The sequence below is a fragment of the Neofelis nebulosa genome, chromosome 10 (genome assembly GCF_028018385.1).
Source record: "Neofelis nebulosa isolate mNeoNeb1 chromosome 10, mNeoNeb1.pri, whole genome shotgun sequence".
Taxonomy (NCBI): domain Eukaryota; kingdom Metazoa; phylum Chordata; class Mammalia; order Carnivora; family Felidae; genus Neofelis; species Neofelis nebulosa.
The window spans coordinates 74299000-74319480 of NC_080791.1; the positions used below are offsets into that span (position 1 = coordinate 74299000).

At 36.5% G+C, this 20481-nt stretch overlaps 1 protein-coding gene across 1 annotated transcript in view; it reads left to right on the plus strand.

The window, feature by feature from the left end:
- The window catches only part of GTF2H1 (general transcription factor IIH subunit 1), a 36899-nt gene that overhangs the window by 11344 nt on the left and 5074 nt on the right, over positions 1-20481 (plus strand). Inside the window, exons 3-14 of the mRNA XM_058688414.1 lie at positions 683-875; positions 1651-1816; positions 3195-3288; positions 4731-4880; positions 5015-5094; positions 9200-9327; positions 9437-9524; positions 13629-13717; positions 14100-14217; positions 17742-17832; positions 18302-18417; positions 19695-19787. Of these exons, the coding sequence (XP_058544397.1) occupies positions 683-875; positions 1651-1816; positions 3195-3288; positions 4731-4880; positions 5015-5094; positions 9200-9327; positions 9437-9524; positions 13629-13717; positions 14100-14217; positions 17742-17832; positions 18302-18417; positions 19695-19787 (1406 nt within the window). The remainder of the gene's footprint in view (positions 1-682; positions 876-1650; positions 1817-3194; positions 3289-4730; positions 4881-5014; positions 5095-9199; positions 9328-9436; positions 9525-13628; positions 13718-14099; positions 14218-17741; positions 17833-18301; positions 18418-19694; positions 19788-20481) is intronic.

Sequence of the window (20481 nt, forward strand, 5' to 3'; positions counted from 1 at the left end):
GATTATGTCTGCTTATCCTCTCAAGGTTTTTTGAAAATTATTTTCATGCATACTTGTGTTTCTTATAAACTGAAAAGTTTACAGGCTTGATTATACTCAAGTTAAACATTTGCAGCAAGAACAACACATAGGTGGTGGTCTTTACTTACTATTCTATTCCCTGAGAAAGCCTGTAGTGTCAGGTTGTCCGACTCTGGATGAGATAAAGTTTGATCACTTGGTTGAAGTGATGACACCAGATCTCTCAAATGTAAAATTAAGTAAGACATGGGCTGTGATTTGGAGCTTTTTGAATTAGGACAAATCATTTTTATTTATGATAATGATGATTGGAGGTAGCTGTTCACGGTCAGGACTCCTAGTTGGCTATTTGGAGATTTTCCCCAGTTGAGTGGAAACAAAAGCCCTTTAATATCTGGCGATGGAAGCAGTGGGTGAGAAGTGCCACACAAAGAGGGTGCTGAAGAAGGAAGCAGAGTGTTAGCGGTGAATTTGTTAAACTATGCTCTGATTATATGGGATTATTTGAGAAGAGTTCATTTCTGCAAAAGCATTAAGATTGGAACAGGGCAGCTAAAGCCCAAAGGAATTCTGAATCTTCTTGGGAGGAGAAATGGTGTATTGTAGAACGATTTCCACAATGTGGGTGTCCTCATCTAATTTGTCTCATGTTTCTTTTTAGGCCAGAAAATTAGTCCAGAAGGAAAAGCTAAAATTCAACTTCAGCTGGTGTTGCATGCAGGGGACACAACTAACTTCCATTTTTCCAATGAAAGCACAGCTGTGAAAGAGCGAGATGCAGTGAAAGACCTTCTTCAGCAGCTGCTGCCCAAATTCAAGAGGAAAGCAAATAAAGAACTGGAAGAGAAAAACAGGTGAAGGAGGAAAAGAATAGCCTTTTGAAGGGACACTAGATTCTCTCCAGTCTCTTAGTAGAGTAACAGCTGTTAAGTCTTAACCCTTGTGCTACATTAAATTAACTGCCTCAACTCTAATAATCGGGTGAGGAACAGAACTGAGATTCAGAGGTGCCAAGGTCCTTTAATTCCTTCTTCCAGTTCTCCGTCACAGAGGACACTGAACTATTAGGAATGTGTTTGTGAATGAGAAACCTGAAAAATCACGCTGTAAAAAAAAGTTGAGAAAGCGTGTAAAGTAATGAGAATTTCTGATAAGGTGAATTACTCCATTGCCAGTATTTTCCAGGCCATCCATGCTTAAGTCTCCAAGTGCTTATCACTGTGAAAAATTAGTGTCCAGAAAATCTCAAGCATACCTTTTCTCTTTCCCTTTCATCTTTATTTATAAAAGAGAATACAGTACAATACAAATACAGACATAGTGACCTTTGTATCACTGGGATATTGAGATGAATAACACCAATAACCCTCAGAGAATTTAGGCTTTGCTTCTTCAGACTTACTTCCATTTATCTTCATTTGTTCCTCCAAAAGCTTTTTTTTTAGTTTGAATTATTAAGAGATGAACTAAATGACCTCTGCTGCTCCATCATCATAAAATGAAAGTTGTGGGTCTCACTGTTTTGTGTTGTTAAAGTCCTTTTTTTTTTTTTTTAAGTCTTTTTAAAGTGTTAACATAAATGGTGTTTTATTCTAGAAGTTCAATATATTCAATATATTCTATCACCAGAATGCTGCAAGAAGATCCTGTTTTGTTTCAGCTTTATAAAGACCTTGTTGTGAGTCAAGTGATCAGTGCTGAGGAATTCTGGGCCAATCGTTTAAATATAAATGCGACAGAGAGTTCTTCTACATCCAATCATAAGCAGGATGTTGGCATTTCTGCAGCATTTCTGGTATGTGACCCTTCTAGATTTCTGAAGGAAAAAAGAAAACTCTGATATATGTGTTAGCAATGCCATTTCTTTTGTAAAACTTAGCATTTCCTTAAAGCAAATCAATATTTACTTTGGTATCCATGGTATTCTAAAGTATTTTAAAAATAGATGCAGTATTTTTTAAATGGATGCTTCTTGTGGCCCCTGGATGGCTCAGTCGGTTAAGCGTCCGACTTTGGCTCAGCTCATGATCTCGCGGTTCAAGAGTTCCAGTCCTGCATCAAGCTCTATGCTGACAGTTCAGAGCCTGGAGCCTGCTTTGCATTCTGCATCTCCCTCCCTCTCTCTCTCTGCCCCTCTCCCACTCACACTCTGTCTCTCTCAAAAATGAATAAACGTTAAAAAAAAATTTTTTTTTAATAGATGCTTCTTCTTGCCAGTTAACTTTTTTTGGATTTTGGACTTGACCCTAATATGCTGGAAATTAAGTGGAGTTTAATAAAAGAGAATCTTTTAGCAATTGGACTAATACTTGTTTCCCCAAATTCTTTTAAAGTTAGGGCTTTCTGATACTTTATTTTATGATTGCTATATATATAAATGCAGAGTTAAATGTGAAATGACCATGGTATGACAGAAAAAGTAAGACTTGTAAAATGTATTTTAGTGAAAGATTGAGAATACCCTTCCTGTGGAATTAGAAAATGGGATTCATGTAGTCTATGCTTTGGTGGAACCAAAGCAGTGTTTATGCATTTAACAAGAGTTTGAGTACCAGTTATATGTTTAGCATCTTTCTGGGCACTTAGTAGTAAATTGAATGAACGAGGCCTTTCCTAAAGAAACCAGTCAGACCATAAGAGACTCTTAAAAAAACTGAGAATACACTGAGGGTTGATGGGGGGTGGGAAGGAGGGGAAAGTGAGTGATGGACATTAAGGAGGACACCTGTTGGGATGAGCACTGGGTGTTGTATGGAAACCAATTTGACAATAAATTTCATATTAAAAAAAATAAAAAATAAAATAGTAAAAAAAAGAAAGAAACCAATCAGATAATTGTTTATTTAGTAACCAAGGTTTATAGTTGTTTTGGTAACTGTACAAGTGTTATGTTAAAGCTCCACTAGCTATCTTCCTTTGGCCACATGTACACATACCTATTTGACCATGTTGAATTTTCAAGGAAACCGATTTCACATCAGTAAGACTATGTGAAACCAAGCCAGGCTTCTTTGAGCCCTATCTCTATGCCAAAAATAAAGGTGAGGGACGTATTTCTGTCTCTCTAGTTTATTCAGAAAGTCTATTTTTCCACCTTTGTCCAGTGTCTATTATATGTTTACACGTCTTCCCCCAATATTCTAGTAAATATATACGTGTGGTCTTTATTTTAGGCTGATGTCCGGCCCCAAACAGATGGATGTAATGGTCTGAGATACAATTTAACCTCTGATATCATTGAGTCCATATTTAGGACCTATCCAGCAGGTAAGAAGAGTCAGTCTTTCCACATAGTAGAAATATTTGGATGAATTCAGTAGTAATACTTAAGTGAAAAACAAGTATTGCAAGGGAGCATTTTAAATAGCCAAAGTAAAAAAGTTACAGTACTTAACGATTTTATTGAGTTTATTGTTTTAGGGGAGATTTTTCTTCCCTACAGTTGATTCTGGAATGGCAAATTGTTTCCATTATTAAAAGTCAAAGTTGTTAGTTTAAAAAAAAGAAAGCTTTACCTTTATTCCTGATGAAGTGCAATAAAATAAGCGTGAAGTACTTACCCAACATCTGACATATAGTAGTTATTAAGGGCTTAGTATATAATGTGCTGTCATCAGTTCATTGGTATGATGATTTTTCCATTCTTCCATCAGTGGTTCTTAAACTCTATTTACCCTTCAGCAAACCTGCACAAGATGGCCTGCTCCAGAGGTATCAGTACATAGTTTCTACAACGCTAACTCAGATCCATCATCATGCTGCCTCCAAAGTGACCTTTCTAACCCACAAATCATTACCCTTGCAGAAACCATCTTAAAAGTATAAATGACTTGATCCCAGCTTTATTAATTGAAGGTGTGCAGCTGAGGTTGCGAGCCCCACCACTTCAGTCATTCTGAGCAAACAGTTCTGTCTCAAAGCATATGCTGTTCTCTCTTCTCACTTCCTCACTGTGCCCCGTTAGTCCTTCAGAAACATAACTCCCCCGTGGGATTCAACACAAGTATTGCCTCACTACCAGCTCTATAAAATCCTGACTTCTTTGGTCAGGTATACATCTCCCCTTTGCTTCTGTAGGGGCTTGTGTCTGCCTCAACAAGGTATCACATTGTAATTTTTATATCTTTCTGATAAGAATGTAATTCTATAGTGCATATTACATACCAGACACCATTCCGAGGCCTTGATACATATTAAGTCATTTAGTCATCACAAGTAACCCTATGAAGTAGGCAGTGTTAATACCCTCATAGGACAGTTGAGGAAACCGAGATGGAGAAAGATTAAGTAATTTACACAAGGTCACATAGATAGTAAGTGGCAGACCTAGAATTTCAAACCCAGGCTCTCTGGCTCAAGAGACCATGCTCTTAACCTCTTTGCTCATTGGATTGTGAGCTTCTGGGGTGTGCTGAACTGATAGTCCTAGTGGGTATTGATTCTTGGTATTTCTACTAAAACTTTGAAACTTGTTAATTCTTTTGGTGCAAAATAAGGTTTCGTTTGTAATTGGTTAAGATTTATACAGGTAGTGAGTGCCTCACCTAGTCTCTCAAGTTATATTTCAAATTTACAATTAGATTATTATATATGGTATGTAAAGTTGAGCAGTTTAGTAATCTAGTTTTTGCTATTCTGTATTTCAACTAATTTAAGAAGTTTTAAGAAATGGAAACTCTCTATGTAACTCTTACGGTTTTTTTCCACAGTAAAAATGAAATATGCAGAAAATGTTCCCCACAACATGACAGAAAAGGAATTTTGGACACGTTTTTTTCAGTCCCATTATTTTCACAGGGACCGGCTAAATACAGGGTCAAAAGACCTCTTTGCAGAATGTGCCAAAATAGATGAAAAAGGTAACTGCTTATCCCTCACATGCTAAAATTTAATTTGCTGTTCTCTAGTCCTCTAGTTATAGTGCTGTTAATGACTTTTTTTTATTTTTGAGAAAGGTAAGACTTGACCAATTTTTATTTCATTGATTTTGTAGGGTTAAAAACCATGGTTTCACTAGGAGTAAAAAACCCACTGCTTGACTTGACAGCTTTGGAAGATAAACCATTAGATGAGGTAAGCAATACCAAAAGAATTTATGAGAGGGGTGCCTGGCTGGCTCAGTTGGTAGAGCATGCAACTCTTGATCTAGGGGTTGTGAATTTGAGCCCCACATTGGGCATAGAGCCTACTAAAAAACAAAACAAACAAATTTTAATTTTTTTTTTTTTAACTTTTGTTTATTTTTGAGAGATAGAGACAGAGCATGAATGAGGTAGGAGCAGAGAGAGAGGGAGACACAGAATCCAAGGCAGGCTCCGGGCTCTGAACTGTCAGCACAGAGCCCGATGTAGGGCTCGAACCCACGAACTGTGAGATCATGACCTGAGCCGAAGTCAGACGCTTAACTGGCTGAGCCGCCCAGGTGCCCCATAAATTTTAGTTAAAAAAAGAATTTATGAGAAAAAACAGTCTTCCTAGTTTCAACTAGTTTAAAAATTGCCTTCAGTGTAGATATTCCACTTCTGAGAATAAAATACACAAAGTACTGTTATTTGGAGTGATTTATCAGAAGTGCTTCTTAGTAGCACTATTTGCTATTAAAATTGCCTTGGAGAATTGAACTTACAGGCGTTGCTAAAACTTTTGTAACAAGATTTTAGTCGGTTGAGTGTTGGACTTTAGCTCAGGTCATGATCTCATGGTTTGTGGGTTCAAGCCCGCATCAGGCTGTGTTCTGGCAGCTCAGAGCCTGGAGCCTGCTTCAGATTCTGTGTCTCCCTCTCTCTCTGCCTCTCCCCCATTTGTGTTCTCTCTCTCTCTCTCTCTCTCTCTCTCTCTCTCTCTCAAAATAAAATAAACTTAAAAAAAATAAAAAGATAAAAAATAAAAGAATTTTCTAGCTTCCACATAGCAATTCTCTAGGTAATAATGTGAAGGCTTAACATGTATTTGTGAGTCCAGCTTTATGCTCTAGCTGACATTAATCTAAAGAAATGTGGATAAATATTAGTAGATGAAGAAAAGATAACAAGCATTTTTCCATAGCCCACTATTTGGCAGACCTTGAACACACTCATGACCCTTACCCTATGCTAGCTCCAATATGTTTCAACAACTAGACCATCAAGTGTGAGCTACCTACCCCTGCATCGTGTCTCCAGACTTACAGATTTATCCAGTCATGGAGAGAGATACGATCCCTTCTGATTAGGGCAAATTCCATTCCTGTTTGTATCTTCCAGGGTAGGAACCTGCCTTCCTCAGTTATTCTCTTCACACTTATATTTTCATTTTCTTACCTTTCTTTTGGTTTCTCTTCTGCTGGCCATATACACATGCTTATACCTTCCTATCTTATTTTTCTTAACTTTTTCCTTTATTTTCATGTATGTACTCTCCAAGTGAGGAAACTAATGTTAAAATTTTGACCTACAGTCTAGATTATAAATTAACAAAATAACCCTTGGTGCCCAGATAAGTCATTTCCTTAATGAAATTTAGTTTTCTTGGTAATTCTCCACATTCAGGCACTTCCTTGCTGAATTTCAACACATTAAAATATGACCCTCTGAAGTCGTCCCGAAAAAAATGAAGCTTAATATGGGGAAAAGATTTTAGTGCTTTCCCCTGCCCTCAAGCCCAGTTTTCTTATAAAATGAGGTTAATAGTACTGACCTTAGTAGGGAGTAGGAAAGTTGAGATGTTGTTTAAGGGTATCAACTTGCCACTAGTAGATAAATAAGTTTTAGATATCTAATGCACAGCGGAGTCAGCAGTGCTGCGTTATAAACTTCAGAGTTGCTGCATCTTAATTGCCCTTACCTCGAAACAAAAAATGATAAGTATGTGACGTGATAGAGATGTTAGTTAGCTGTAGGGTATCATGTTGGAGCACGTAAGTATCAAATCAACACATTTATACCTTTAACTTCTAAAATGTTACATGTCAATTATATCTCTGGAAAAAATGCAAAACAAAAAAAAGTGCGGACTTTATGGGATTGCTACAAGAGTTAAAAGAGTGTGGTACACAGTGAGTACTCAACAAATAATAGGTGTTACTATAATTTCTGTTTTTAGTGCTATACAATATTTGATTGTATGGATATATAAACATATATATAACCAAACCCCTTAATAGAGATCTTGGTTGATTCACTTTTTCCTTTGGTGCCTTTTTCTTTCATCCTCTAGGTGTTATAACTGTCCTAGGTATGGCCTTGGGTCACCTTCTGAATACATTCTCTTCATTCCGTTGCTTTGAATACTAATATGATGATGATGAATATGAAATGATGAATCCCAGGTAGCTGTGGTCTCTCTAACCCCAGAACTCCCAAAATCATACATCTGCCTGTTTACTTGATATCTTCACTTAGATATTTCAGACATCTCAGCATAGCATGTCCAAACTGGAACCTTTTATTCCTCATATATCTGTTTCTTTCTGAGTCTTTCCCATCTCAGTAAAAAACAAAACAAAACATTGCCATAGACACAGTTGCTCAAGCCAAAACCTGGGAGTCTCCTTGATTCCTTCCCTTCCTTCACCTCCAAAACTCAGTTCATCAGTAAGTCCTCTACAAAACATCTCTGATTTGTCTACATCTGTCCATCTGTACCCTTACACCCTCACTATTAGGCTACCACCATTTTTGTCTTGATTGCTTGCGCTAGCCTCCTAATTGGTATTCCTATTTCCGCTGTTTTTCCCTATAATTTATTCTCCCCTAGCAGTAAGAGTTATAAATCAGATCATAATAGTTTCCTATGTAAAACTCTTTGATGGATTCTCATTGAAATTAAAATAAAAATCAAAACTCTACAAGGCTCTTCTTGACTTGGACTCTGTCTGCTTCTACCTCACTTTGGGCCACACCTTCTTTCAGGTCTGTTCCAGGCTTTTTCTACCTCAGGGTCTTTGCACTTACTGTTTCTCCTCCCTGCTCTTCCACCTAACTAGCTTCTACTCATCTTTTAGACATCTGTTCAAATGCTACTTCTTCAAGAGAGACCTTCCCTAACCTTTCTATCTAAAGTAGCTCCTCCTCTCCATCTAGTCACTATATCATGCCACCCCTCTTTATTTTTTTCATACCATCAGTCATTTTCAAAAGTGATCTTTTTATATTGTCAGAGGGTGACTCTTCTTGTTGTATTGGCTTGTCACCCATACATGGCATGTATTAGCCACTCAGTAATTATTTGATAAATGAATGAATGGTATATGAGTCTTTTTGTAATTTTTCTTTTACATCTTTAGTCTTATGTCTTACCAATCCCTGGCCCACCCTTCATTCCAAGTGTACTGCAATACAGAAAAAAACTCATAATATGTATTCTGTTGCTTCTGTACCTTTGTTTAAGCAGATTTTTCTCCCTAAAATATCATTGTCTCTATGTCTGGCTTGCAAGCACTTATTCAACTTATGGTGCTTCTTGAAGCTTTTTTGAATCTACCTCTGCTCTCCTCCAGTGGGATTGGCTACTTCTTCTATTACAGCACATCATATAAGTTTTAACTACGTGTGCACTTACAGCCCAGCATCCCACTAACTACTATACTGGCTCCTTTGGCACAAGATCTTATTAAGTTTCTGTCTATAGGGCCTAGCACATAGCATAAACTCAATACATGTTTGAAAATATCTGTTTCTCTAGTATCTCATTTTACATAGCTTAGACTTGCTTACGCTAATACTAGCAAAGTTATAAAGCCAGAATTTGAAAACATATCTATCTGACTCCAAAGTCCATGCTTTTTTTTCCCCTACCATATTCTATTACTTCATTTAATATTTTGCTAGCTATATCTAAAACTGGTCTTTAAAAAATGCATGTTTCGAGGCACCTGGCTGACTCGGTAGAACATGCACCTCTTGATCTAAAGGATGTGAACAACTTTGAGCCCCACATTGGGTGTAGAGATTACTTTTAAAAATAAAATCTTAAAAACAAATGCATGGTTTAAGGTTAAGATTATTTTTGTGAAGCCAGAAGGAATATGTTGTATTTTTAATCTGTAACTTATTTTTAGATGTTTACCTGTAAAAATTAAGTAATTCTCAGAATTAATGAAGTCCCATCATCCAATTTTTTCAGCTAGCATATCTCTCATAATGGGTAAGAAAACTAGAATTTTATTTTGAATTTTAATCCTCTAAATTATTTCTCCTAGGGCTATGGCATTTCTTCTGTGCCATCTGCTTCTAATTCCAAATCCATAAAGGAGAATAGTAATGCTGCCATCATCAAGAGGTTTAACCATCACAGTGCCATGGTCCTGGCAGCAGGTCTCAGGAAACAGTTAAGTATACATGCAAAGGTTCAATAACTGGACTTTTCAAGATAGCCAGATGGAGTTGTATTGTTCCTCTGCTTGTGATTTTTAACATTTTTCCCACTTTGTTTTAAGAGAAGCACAAAATGAACAAAATGGTGAGCCCAGCAGCATTGATGGAAATTCTGGAGATGCAGATTGCTTCCAACCAGCAGTCAAAAGGGTATGAGTAAAAAGTGTGGAACGTTTAGAACTCAGGTTTCTCCAGAAACCTTGTATAACTTACTAGTACTTTATGTTGATCCTTGATTATTTAAAATGACTCAGTTCTTCTGGTCGAGACATTAGGTGTTTGGCATAAGTTATAGAACACTTAAAAGAACACTTTCTTGGTTTTAACTTGCCAGCCATGAACTCCTGTCTATTCACTGTTTTTATTGGCTTTCTTCTCTTTTTTTCCTTCACATCTACACATACAGTTTGTGTTGTGGGCAAGAGTATCAACAAAGGCAATATGACAAGAATAAAAACTAAAGGTCTGTGTATATGATTTTAGAAGATAGGGTTTGGGCCTTATATTAACCCTAGCATTTCAGAGCTAGAAATGTGTTCTCATTAGATATTGAAGAAATCATTTAGGGCTATGAGAGAATAAGGACACAATTGTCTACTTCCATATTTCTTCTTTCTTTGCAACTTTGCCAAGCTACTCTTTCAGTTTTTTAAAGTTCCTTCCCAATTACAAAAAATGAATATGATAAAGTTTTCTTAGAGGGCAATCAGGCAATATATATTAAAATTTTAAAGGTTTATTGCCCTGTCCATTTTGGGACAGCATTTCATTTTGGACACTTATTTAAAAAGGTAAAGATGTGCAAATATTTAGATATAAATATTCATTACAGTACTATAATAGAAAAAATAGCAAATATCCTAATAATATCTGTGGTGTGTCCAAACAATGTAGATTGATGCAGCCATGAATAACTTGAAAAGGATTCATGACCTACTGAATTTAAAGGAGTTCACATTTACCATAACAGTAGTGTAGTGCATAAAAAATTAAAGACACCAATTTTTTTAATTGTTTATTTTGTGAGAGAGAGTATGTACATGCATGAGAGAGGGACAGAGAGAGAGAGAGAGAGAGAGAGAGAGAGAGAGAATCCCAAGCAGGCTCCATGCTTTCAGTGCAGAGCCAAACATAGGGCTTGATCTCACGAACCATGAGATCATGACCTGACCCAGAATCAAGAGTCAGAGGCTCAACTGACTGAGCCACCCAGGCACCCAAGAAACCATTTTTGAGTTGCCTAAAATACTAAGGGGTGGGAAACAAAAATGAATTTAACAGTTCTTATTCTCAGCGTTCGGTGTCTATAGGGAAGACGAAATCAAAAGAACAATTTCAAAATAAGGTATAGTAATTGTGGGGTGCCTGGGTGGCTCAGTTGGTCGAGCGTCTGACTCTTGACTTTGATTCAGGTCATGATCGCCCGTTGTGTGAATTCAAGCCCTGCATCGGGCTCTGTGCTGACACTGTGGAGTATGCTTAGGATTTGTCTCCCTCTCTCTCTGCCCGTCCCCCACTTGCTCTGTATGTCTCTCAAAATAAATAAAAGTAAATGTGAAAAAAAAAAGTATAGTAGTGTTATTTACAATAGGAACCAGAATAAAAATTAATGAATTAAATAAAAAGTTCACAGATCAGACTGTGTGACACAATTTCATATGTAAAAAAAACTTTAAGAACTTTTTAAAAAGGACCTCAGAAATATACGCTAAGGGGTTATCTTTCCATAAAGGGATTATGGGTGATTTTTAACTTGAGTTCATGTTTCAGTAACTTAATATGTTTTTACAGGCATATACACTTTTAAAATTAACAAACCCAAGAAAATATTTTTTTTCTTAAGTTTTTAACTATTTTTTTAAATGTTTATTTATTTTTGAGAGAGAGAGAGACAGAGCATGAGCGGGGCAGGAGTGAGAGAGAAGGAGACACAGAATCTGCAGCAGGCTCCAGGCTCTGAGCTCTCAGCAGAGCCCTACATAGGGCTTGAATTCATGAACTGCAAGATCACGACCTGAACTGAAGTTGAATGCTTAACCGACTGAGCCACCTTGGCACCCCAAGTTTTTATTTAAATTCCTGTTAGTTAACATACAATGTAATACTAGTTTTAGGTGTACAATTTAGTGATTCAGCACTTACATACAATGCTTGGTGATCATCACTTGGTGTACTCCTTTAAAAAATACTTATTTAAGCCATAAATAAATGACTAAGAAAAGTGAAATGAAAATTAAAGTTACAGGGGCGCTTGGGTGGCTCAGTCAGTTGACTGAACTCAGTTGAGTGACCATTAATTTCGGCTCAGGTCACATAGTCTCACGATTAGTGAGATCAAGCCCTCATTAGGCTCCACACTAACTGTGTGGAAGTCTGCTTAGGATTCTCTCACTCTCACTCTCCCCCTCACATGCATGCATGCGCTCTCTCTCCAAATAAGTAAATAAATGTTAATAAAATAAAAAATGAAATGGAAGTTATAGAGAGGAGTTTAAGGAGAAATACAGGAAGTGACACTCTTTGCAATACTGTGCACTAAGTACATTTGATTCTTGGTAATTAAAGAGTTGTCAAAGTCATAGTTTGTTGCATTTTCACAATATTCAATATTACTGACTCTGTTCTTTCATATCAATAGTTTGGAATAGTCTGCTCTATGTTCTGCAAAAAGGTCTTAAAGAATGAGAGATTCAGAAGTAGTGATAGACAAAGTCCTTACTTTATAGATTTTTCATTTAGGTATGTGAGTCAGGATGCCTAACGAGGCCTTAGCAGAGGTTTAGGATTTGGGTTGTTATGGGAGGTTAGGGAGGGACATGACTTAGGCAACAGCAGGGGTAGAAATGAGCTTGACATACATGGAAAGTAATGAAGATATTGGTATGCCTTGAATTTAGCTGAAGGGTATAGAGTTGAGAAAGTAGTAAAAAATTAGGCTGAGTCCAGGTAAAGTGGGGCTGATGAATGTGTTACTTTGAATATTCTACCGTCAGGTCTGTTCCTAAACTACAAGAGGACTATTCAGACTGTCAAAATAGGGACACTTTAAAATACTAAGTTTTCAAATCCTTTTTGAGAGTTACTTAATAACCTAAATGTTTTGATGCTAGTCCTGGTAGCTACAGGTGAGGGTTGACCAGAAGGTTTCATTGTTAAAGGGGCACCTGGGTGGCTCAGTCAGTTGCGTGTCCGACTTCAGCTCAGGTCACAATCTCACAGTTTGTGAGTTCAAGCCCCGTGTTGGGCTCTGTGCTGACAGCTCAGAGCCTGGAGCCTGCTTTGGTCTCTGTGTCGCCCTCTCTCTCTGCCCCTACTCCACTCACAGTCTGTCCCTCTCTGTCTCTCAAAAATGAATAAACGTTAAGAAAATAAAACTAAAAAAGGAAGGTTTCATTGCTGTGTAAAGGCTGAAATGTTGTAGAATTATTTTCACAAATGTCCATGTAGATTGCTTTCTTGTGTCTTATAAAGTAGGCTGTAGAAATTTAGCAGTTTGTTATTAGTACAGGAGAAAGATGAACAAAACAAAGTAAAGAGTACAGAAGTAAACCCAAATACATGGAAGAATTAAATATATATATGATAAACATGATATTTCAGAATTAATGGGACAAGACAGATTATTCTACAAATGAGTGTTAAGAGGACTGATTAATAATTTAGTAAAAAGAAGCTCAGATTCCCTGCCTTCTTATTTCAAAATAAATTCTAAGTGGATCAAAGATTTAAGCAGAAAATTAATCCACAGAAGAATAAGCAAAAAAGGAATAGTTAAAACCAAAAAACGCCCAATTGGAAGAAAACATATTTACAACACTTATAATAAATTAGTCTTTTGGCTGCCTGGGTGACTCAATCAGTTAAGTGTCCAACTCTTGACCTCCGCTCAGGTCTTGATCTCAGGGTCGTGAATTCAAGCACTGAATTGGGCTCTGTGCTGGGTGTGAAGTCTACTTAGGAAAAAAAAAATAGTCTTATGTGGTGGAAAAATAGTAAAAGATACCATTTTCATCTGCCAGACTATTAAAAATTAAAGGTTCAGTAATAATATGGTCAGAGTGTAGGAAAACGTATTCTGTAAATGGTTGGTGAGAAAATGAGTTCAACCAAGTGTAGAGCAGTTATCTCTAGGAACTGAAGCTCATGGTGGGAAGACTTCATATTTTACTCTCTATAGAGTTGTACTTTTTCAGTCATGTTCATTACTCTAGTAAGGAAAAGTTTCCATATAAAGTGCTGTGTTAATAATTATAGGCGAAGTTACAAGAGTCCATTGAATATGAAGACTTGGGAAAAAATAATTCCATAAAAACAATTGCACTAAACCTCAAGAAGTCAGATAGGTAAGTTTGGTCAATATTAAATTAACCTGAGACACAATAGTTTTATAACACAAGTCACTGCAGAGTATATTCTGCAAGTATAGCACTCCAGTTTTAAATCACTTTACCATAAAAATATATTATCTTTTTCTTTGAGAATTTACTTTGTGCATTTCAGAAAAAGATGCTAAATGATCAAAGCCAAGATAAAAATGTGTTCTCTGTACTGTTTGCTTACTGCCCATATAGGAATTAAGTTACTTTATTGAAATCTATTTAGCTTATATTATTTTTTGCTTTGGGGATAATGTTATATTGAGACTGCTAAAATATTTGAAGGACAAATGTTACATGTCTTTATTCTGTGTTATGAGTCATTTCTTTCTTCCTTGCTAATCTTCAGGTATTATCATGGTCCAACTCCAATCCAGTCACTACAGTATGCAACAAGTCAGGACATTATTAATTCTTTTCAAAGTATTAGGCAAGAAATGGAAGCTTATACACCCAAATTAACTCAGGTAGGTGACTTGTACTGTTTGAAAACCAAAGTTCCCTTAGTTATTTCCTCAGTTTATGAGGACAAACACATTGAATTATGTAAACTGTTTTAATTGCGTTTAAAGACATATTGCCACTAAATAAATTGAAAAAAAGAGGTAGGAAGAAAAAGGTATTTGGCATATTCAAGGTGGTAATGAAAAATAAGATAATGAGTTTTGTGCCAATTTTTTCCCTTCTGTATACATAGTGTTGCTGGGGAAATTTCCCAGATTTCCAGAAAACCTGTGGACATCACTGTCTAAATATTTTGCATGACCTTAAACTAGAATATATAAAATAGATCTTATTATCTAGTCTTTATTTTTCCCTGCTCTTATTCATACTTAAATGGATCAGCAAGTTCTGTCCATTCTTCATTATTTCTTGACTCCTATCACCTTGGTTTAAGCAAACCTGAGTAGTTTTCCACAATGCCACTACAAGTTCTCTTTCTAAAAACAAATTTATCACCCTGTAGCTTAAATCCTTTACTGGCCCCTTTTGTTGCTATAGTTATTGTCTGAATGCCTTATCTGGTGTGCCAGAATCTTTATGTCTGGCCCGAACCCACATCTCCAGCTGCATTTCCACCATTCCTTTCCACACACAACCAAGAGTCCTCTCTCCAGCCTAACACACAAAACTGCCTAGAAAACAAAGTCATACTTTCTCTCTTAGCCTGTTTCCTGACCCTGAGGACCTAATAATAATTATTCAAAACTGAACTCAAATTACATTGTCTCTGTAAAGCAATCCTCAGCATGCCCAGTAACAAGTTTTGGAGGTGAGGGGGGTGGGGGGGTGGGGCACATCTTTTGTCTATTTTTGTAAACTCTGAATCAGAGTTCACATCTGTCTTGTAGTGCTTACCACATATTGGAACTTATTTTTTTTACTTACAGAAAGTTGCAAAAAAATGTTTTCTGGCTGTTTTGAGATAGAAACTCAAATATTTCAGTGTGTATTTCCTAAAACAAGACATTCTCATAAATAACACAGTACAATTACAGAAACGATAAGTTAACATTGATAAAGAATTTTTTTTTTAATGTTTGTTTATTTTTGAGAGAGTGCAAGCAGGTTAGGGGCATAGAGAGAGGGAGACAGAGGATCCAAAGCAGGCTCCATGCTGAGAGCAGAGAGCCTGACATGGGGTTCAAACTCCCAAGTCACAAGATGATGCCCTGAGCTGAAGTCAGACACTTAACTGACTCTGCCACCCAGGTGCCCCTAACATTGATGAAGTATTATTATCCAGCCTATAAGTCTTAACAAAAATTTCACCAGTTGTACCACCAGTGTCCCTTGGAGCAAAAGAAAACTTTTTTTTTCTTGGTCCAGCATCCAAGTCAAGTTCATTGAGTTGCATTTAGTTCTCATGTTTTTTAGTCTCTTTTAAAATGGTATCATTTTAAAAATAAATAAATAAATAAATAAATAAATAAATAAATAAATAAATAAAATAAGGTGAAATGGTATCGTTTTTCAATCTCTTTTTGTTTTTCATGATCTTGATATTTGAATAAAAGCCAGTTTTTGTAAAATACCCTCACTTTGAGTTTCTCTAATGTTTCCTCATGACTAGATTCACATTAAGCATTTTGGGCAAGAATACCATAGAAATGATGTGTCATCCTCAGTGTATCGTATCAGAAGGCACATACTTAATTTGTCCTAACTTTTGATCACTTGGGTAGGGTAGTATCTATCTGGTTTTTCCACCAAAAAGTTAATATTTTTCCCTCTGTAATGAGTATCTTGAGAGATATTTTAAGACCATATAAATATTCTATTTCCTATCAAACTTTTACCCACTAGTTTTTTAGAATCCGTTGATGATTCTTACCAAAACACTTACTTCTGTGGTGGTGGTGGTGAAGTGGTGATTTTCTAATTCCATCATCCCTTCTACATTTGTCAGTTGACAGTTTGCTAAGACAAAGAGCTTCCCTTTCCTTCTGTGTTTATTTATAACAGAATGGACTCATGGGTTTTTACATTATTTTGTGGGTTATGAACTGTTGCTGTCTTTTTGTTAAACTAAAGTATAATTTACATAATTAAATGTACCTTTTTTAGTCTCTTCTGCAAATTTTAATAAACACAGTTGTGTAACCACTGACACAATTAAAAAAAAATTTTGTCACCCCCAAAAATGTACCCGTGCCTCTTTGCAATCAGACCCTTCCCACGCCCTTCCCACTGGCTCCTATATCTTTCTGACAATGTCCTCATCAATTTTTGAGCACCTCCTTTTGAGTACCTTACTTTATGTAACGATGAGATAGATATTCCAGGTTCATCCTATGCTTGCCCTGCCCCAGCCACAGAATCTTTTTTAAGGTTGGGTACACTTAGAAACCAAGATCTGGGTGTGGTGTACTGGTTGCTGTTGGGGTGTCATTTGCTACTGGTTTATCGTCCCCTCCCTCCACGAACAGAGCTAGGAAATACATATATGTTCATATATGTACACATAACAATTGTGGGATAATTTGACTCCTTTTTTTCATCTGTAGTGTAACCCAGCATCTGGCCCTTGGGCCTAAGTAAATCCTCCTAACTTTTTCAAGCTGTGGTCAATCCTAGATACTTAAATTCTTCCCCATACTCACCCTGCATGCCAAAAATGATTTCATATCTGAGACACATGAATTGAGTCAGGAAGGCCCAAGAAATCAATTGTCTGGGTATATATACCTGAGTACGGCCTGTGGCTAGTCAGCCAGCTCAGCAATCACAGAAGCTTCTAGTTCCAAAGCATTATAAAATTTCTGACAAAAGTAAATAGGAATAACATGAACTCCCATGTCCCCTTAACTTGTGGTGGTCATATCCTGTACTCTTACACCAAGTTGAAATTTTGTTTTCACCCAGTCCATATACCATGGATTTCTACTTAATAAAAACTCCATTGAAAAGCCTTAGAGAGGGTAACCCTGCACTTGAGCTATTCAACAAATGACTTGTTCCTCTATAACCACAGTGCCTGGCACTTGTTAGGCACTCACTGAATAGATATGTGAATTATTTTCCTAACTGTTGATACTGATACAGTGGGGAGTGTGTTTTTGCCCCTTTTGGTTAAGTATTCACTTCCTTGGAAAACTACAAACGATATATTTCTGCTCTGTTGAGTTTTCTCTTTTTTCCCCCTAGCTGCCAGTAAGTATACATGTTAACATGTTGTTTTAGTTGTTTTCTTAAGCTCAGTTTTAGCTTCAGTTGTAGAGCTCACAAGTTGAGTTGGTACTTAAGAAGGGCCAAAGTGTGACTTTTGGGGTCTAAAGATGTGCCAGGCATTACTGGAAGACTGGTAGTTATTCTGTTTCTATGCACACTGTGTTTCTGGCCTCACACAAAGTAGTTCACTCTAGTTGCTGTAGATTATGTGTTTATGCCGGAGTAAAGATGCACTGACCATTTTGCTGTAAAACTGAAATGTTAGGTAAGAAAGATGACAGGAAGAGGAAATCACTTTCTGTGTCTTCGCTTCTTGCAGGTTCTCTCAAGTAGTGCTGCCAGCAGTACTATCACAACACTGTCACCTGGAGGAGCACTTATGCAGGGAGGGACACAGCAAGCCATAAACCGTATGTGCTGGGCTTTCTGTTGCTGCCCCTTGACTTAAATGAGCTCTAAAGAGCAGCTTGAGAGGAATGCTGAAGTTACATTGGTTTTTGTTTGGAGCTTTCTGAAATTTTTGTTTTTGTGCATATAGATCCTGAGATCTATTTAGACAAGAGCTTAGGTTTCGTAATTGTCTTAATAGTACAAAGAGTGGTGCATTGCTAGTCTCCCTATAGCATACCAAAAGCCTTCTTTTTTACTTTACACCTCTTAGAATAAAGGGAAATCTGAAAATTGCTCCAAAATCCAAGGGAATTTAAACTCTGGGATCTGTTAGCCACAAAATCGGGAACTTATCTCAGAATACCACATCCTGGTTTGGCATTGGCCGAGAACACACGTTCAGATTTATTCTATGAGTGGTCGTTCTTTCAGAAGCTATACATATGTAAAAATAACCTTTATCCTATAGACCTCTTGTTTCTTCTGCAGAGATGGTGCCAAATGATATTCAGTCTGAGTTGAAACACCTGTATGTGGCTGTTGGGGAACTTCTACGGCACTTCTGGTCCTGCTTTCCCGTTAATACACCATTCCTAGAAGAAAAGGTCAGAATTAATTCCAAACACAGCCAGCTCAGTGGTGGTGTGACTTAGCGAGATACTGTTTTGAAATTTGAAAATTGTATTGTTTACCATGTGCTAGACACTGGAATAAGCACTTGCATACGTTAATTTAAGCCTTCAGCATCCTGATGGAGGTAGGTATTAAAACCCATTTTATAGATGAAGAAATTGGAGATACAGGCCAGTTCTATAACTTATGATTGTACGTCTTAAAACTTGTGTCTACCTCTAAGCCACTGGGATTAATTGAAGAACACAGATCCAAAACACATCACATCAGTAAAATTATTTATTTGGTATATTTTTTAGAGGTAATTAAATTCAAACTTATATTGACAACAAATATAGCACTAGCTGTTTAACACTAAAACCCTTTTAATCAATTAAAGGACAGTTGATACGTGGGAAAATATTTACAGCTTTAATAGTAATAGCTCAACTATGTAGATTACTCTTGTAAACATTTCTTAAGAGAACGGTAAATACCCCATTAAAAATAATAGGCAAGAGACTTTTAACAGGCCCTCACTAAAGAGTGCGGGTGGTTCAGGAAACCTAAGAGGAAATTTTCATACTCAATAGTATTCAAATAAGTTCATCTTTAACGCTACAGCAAAAGAGCATTTTTTTATCAATTATTTATTTTTATTTTATTTATTTTTTTTTTATCAATGATTTTTAAAAGAAAAAATTTTAAGTGATCAGTGATGGCTGAGTTGCTAAGAGTTCTTTCTTTTATTATTCATACTACCTTTTAAAAAAAAAGTTTGACCCAGAAATTCAACACTCAGAAATTTAACCTAAGGAAGTAATTAAGAATATTTATAAATATTTAGCAGTAGAGATGTTCCTCTACCACTGTCTCCAAAAGATGTGGAACTGGCCTAACTCTTGGCCAGAAGGGGCTTGGTTAAAGAAGCATTTGGTATGCCCGTACACTGAATACAATGCATCCATTTTAAACAGTGACTTAGATGAGTATTTAATGATTGAAAGATGTTCACGTTAAACCAAGTGAAATTTTAAAACAGTATAATAAATGCATTTATACACATATACAAAAAAATATCGAGAGGGATATGAATTATGAACGAAAGTGTTAATTATCTCTGAGGGGTGGTAGATACTGCTTCTCTGCTTGAAGCCAATTAATGTATTAAAAAAAAAAAAGTAACCTTCCTATGTATCTTTTTCTCTTGCTTCTTAAAGGTTCTTTGAGATTTCTCTGTATTTTATTAATTTTTCTCATCTTTTTTTAGGTAGTGAAAATGAAAAGTAATTTGGAACGATTTCAAGTTACAAAGCTCTGCCCATTCCAAGAAAAAATTCGGAGACAGTATTTAAGCACAAACGTAAGGCAACAATCTGATTGGCCTGATTCTCATTCTCTGTGTAGCAAAATGATGAAATTAACTTTGTTTTCATTTAATGAGTAGATACATTGGCTCTTATTTTTTTTCTGTTACTCAGTATTATTTTTTTTAAGTTTATTTTATTTTTTTAGCAATCTCTACACCCAGCATAGGGCTCAAACTCACGACCCCAAGATCAAGACCCAACTGAGCCAGCCAAGCACCTCTCACAGGACTGGTTTTTAATTGTAAAATGCATCATATATTCAGAAGAGTGTATAAAATACATACACTTTTTAAAACAATGAAATGAGTATCTACCAACAAATCATAAGAAATGGAACAAAACCGGTACCCATAGGTATTCCCTGTCCAGTTGCCTACCCCTCCTTCGCACTCTTTCAAGACCACAACTAATCAGGAATTTATCATAATCATCTCCATGGTTTTTGTTTGTTTTTCTCTTTTTTAAGTAAACTGCCCCCAGCATGGGGCTCAAACTCAACAACCCCAAGGTCGAGTTGCCTGTTCTACCCACTGAGCCAGCCAAGTGCTCCAATCATCTCCGTGTTTTGCTTTATAGATTTACAATCTGTGTGTATGTTCCTAAAAAAATAATTATTTAGAAAACCTGACTAGCAAACACAAACCCAACCCTGCAAAGAAAGGCAGACTTGCTACTCTGTAACAGTAA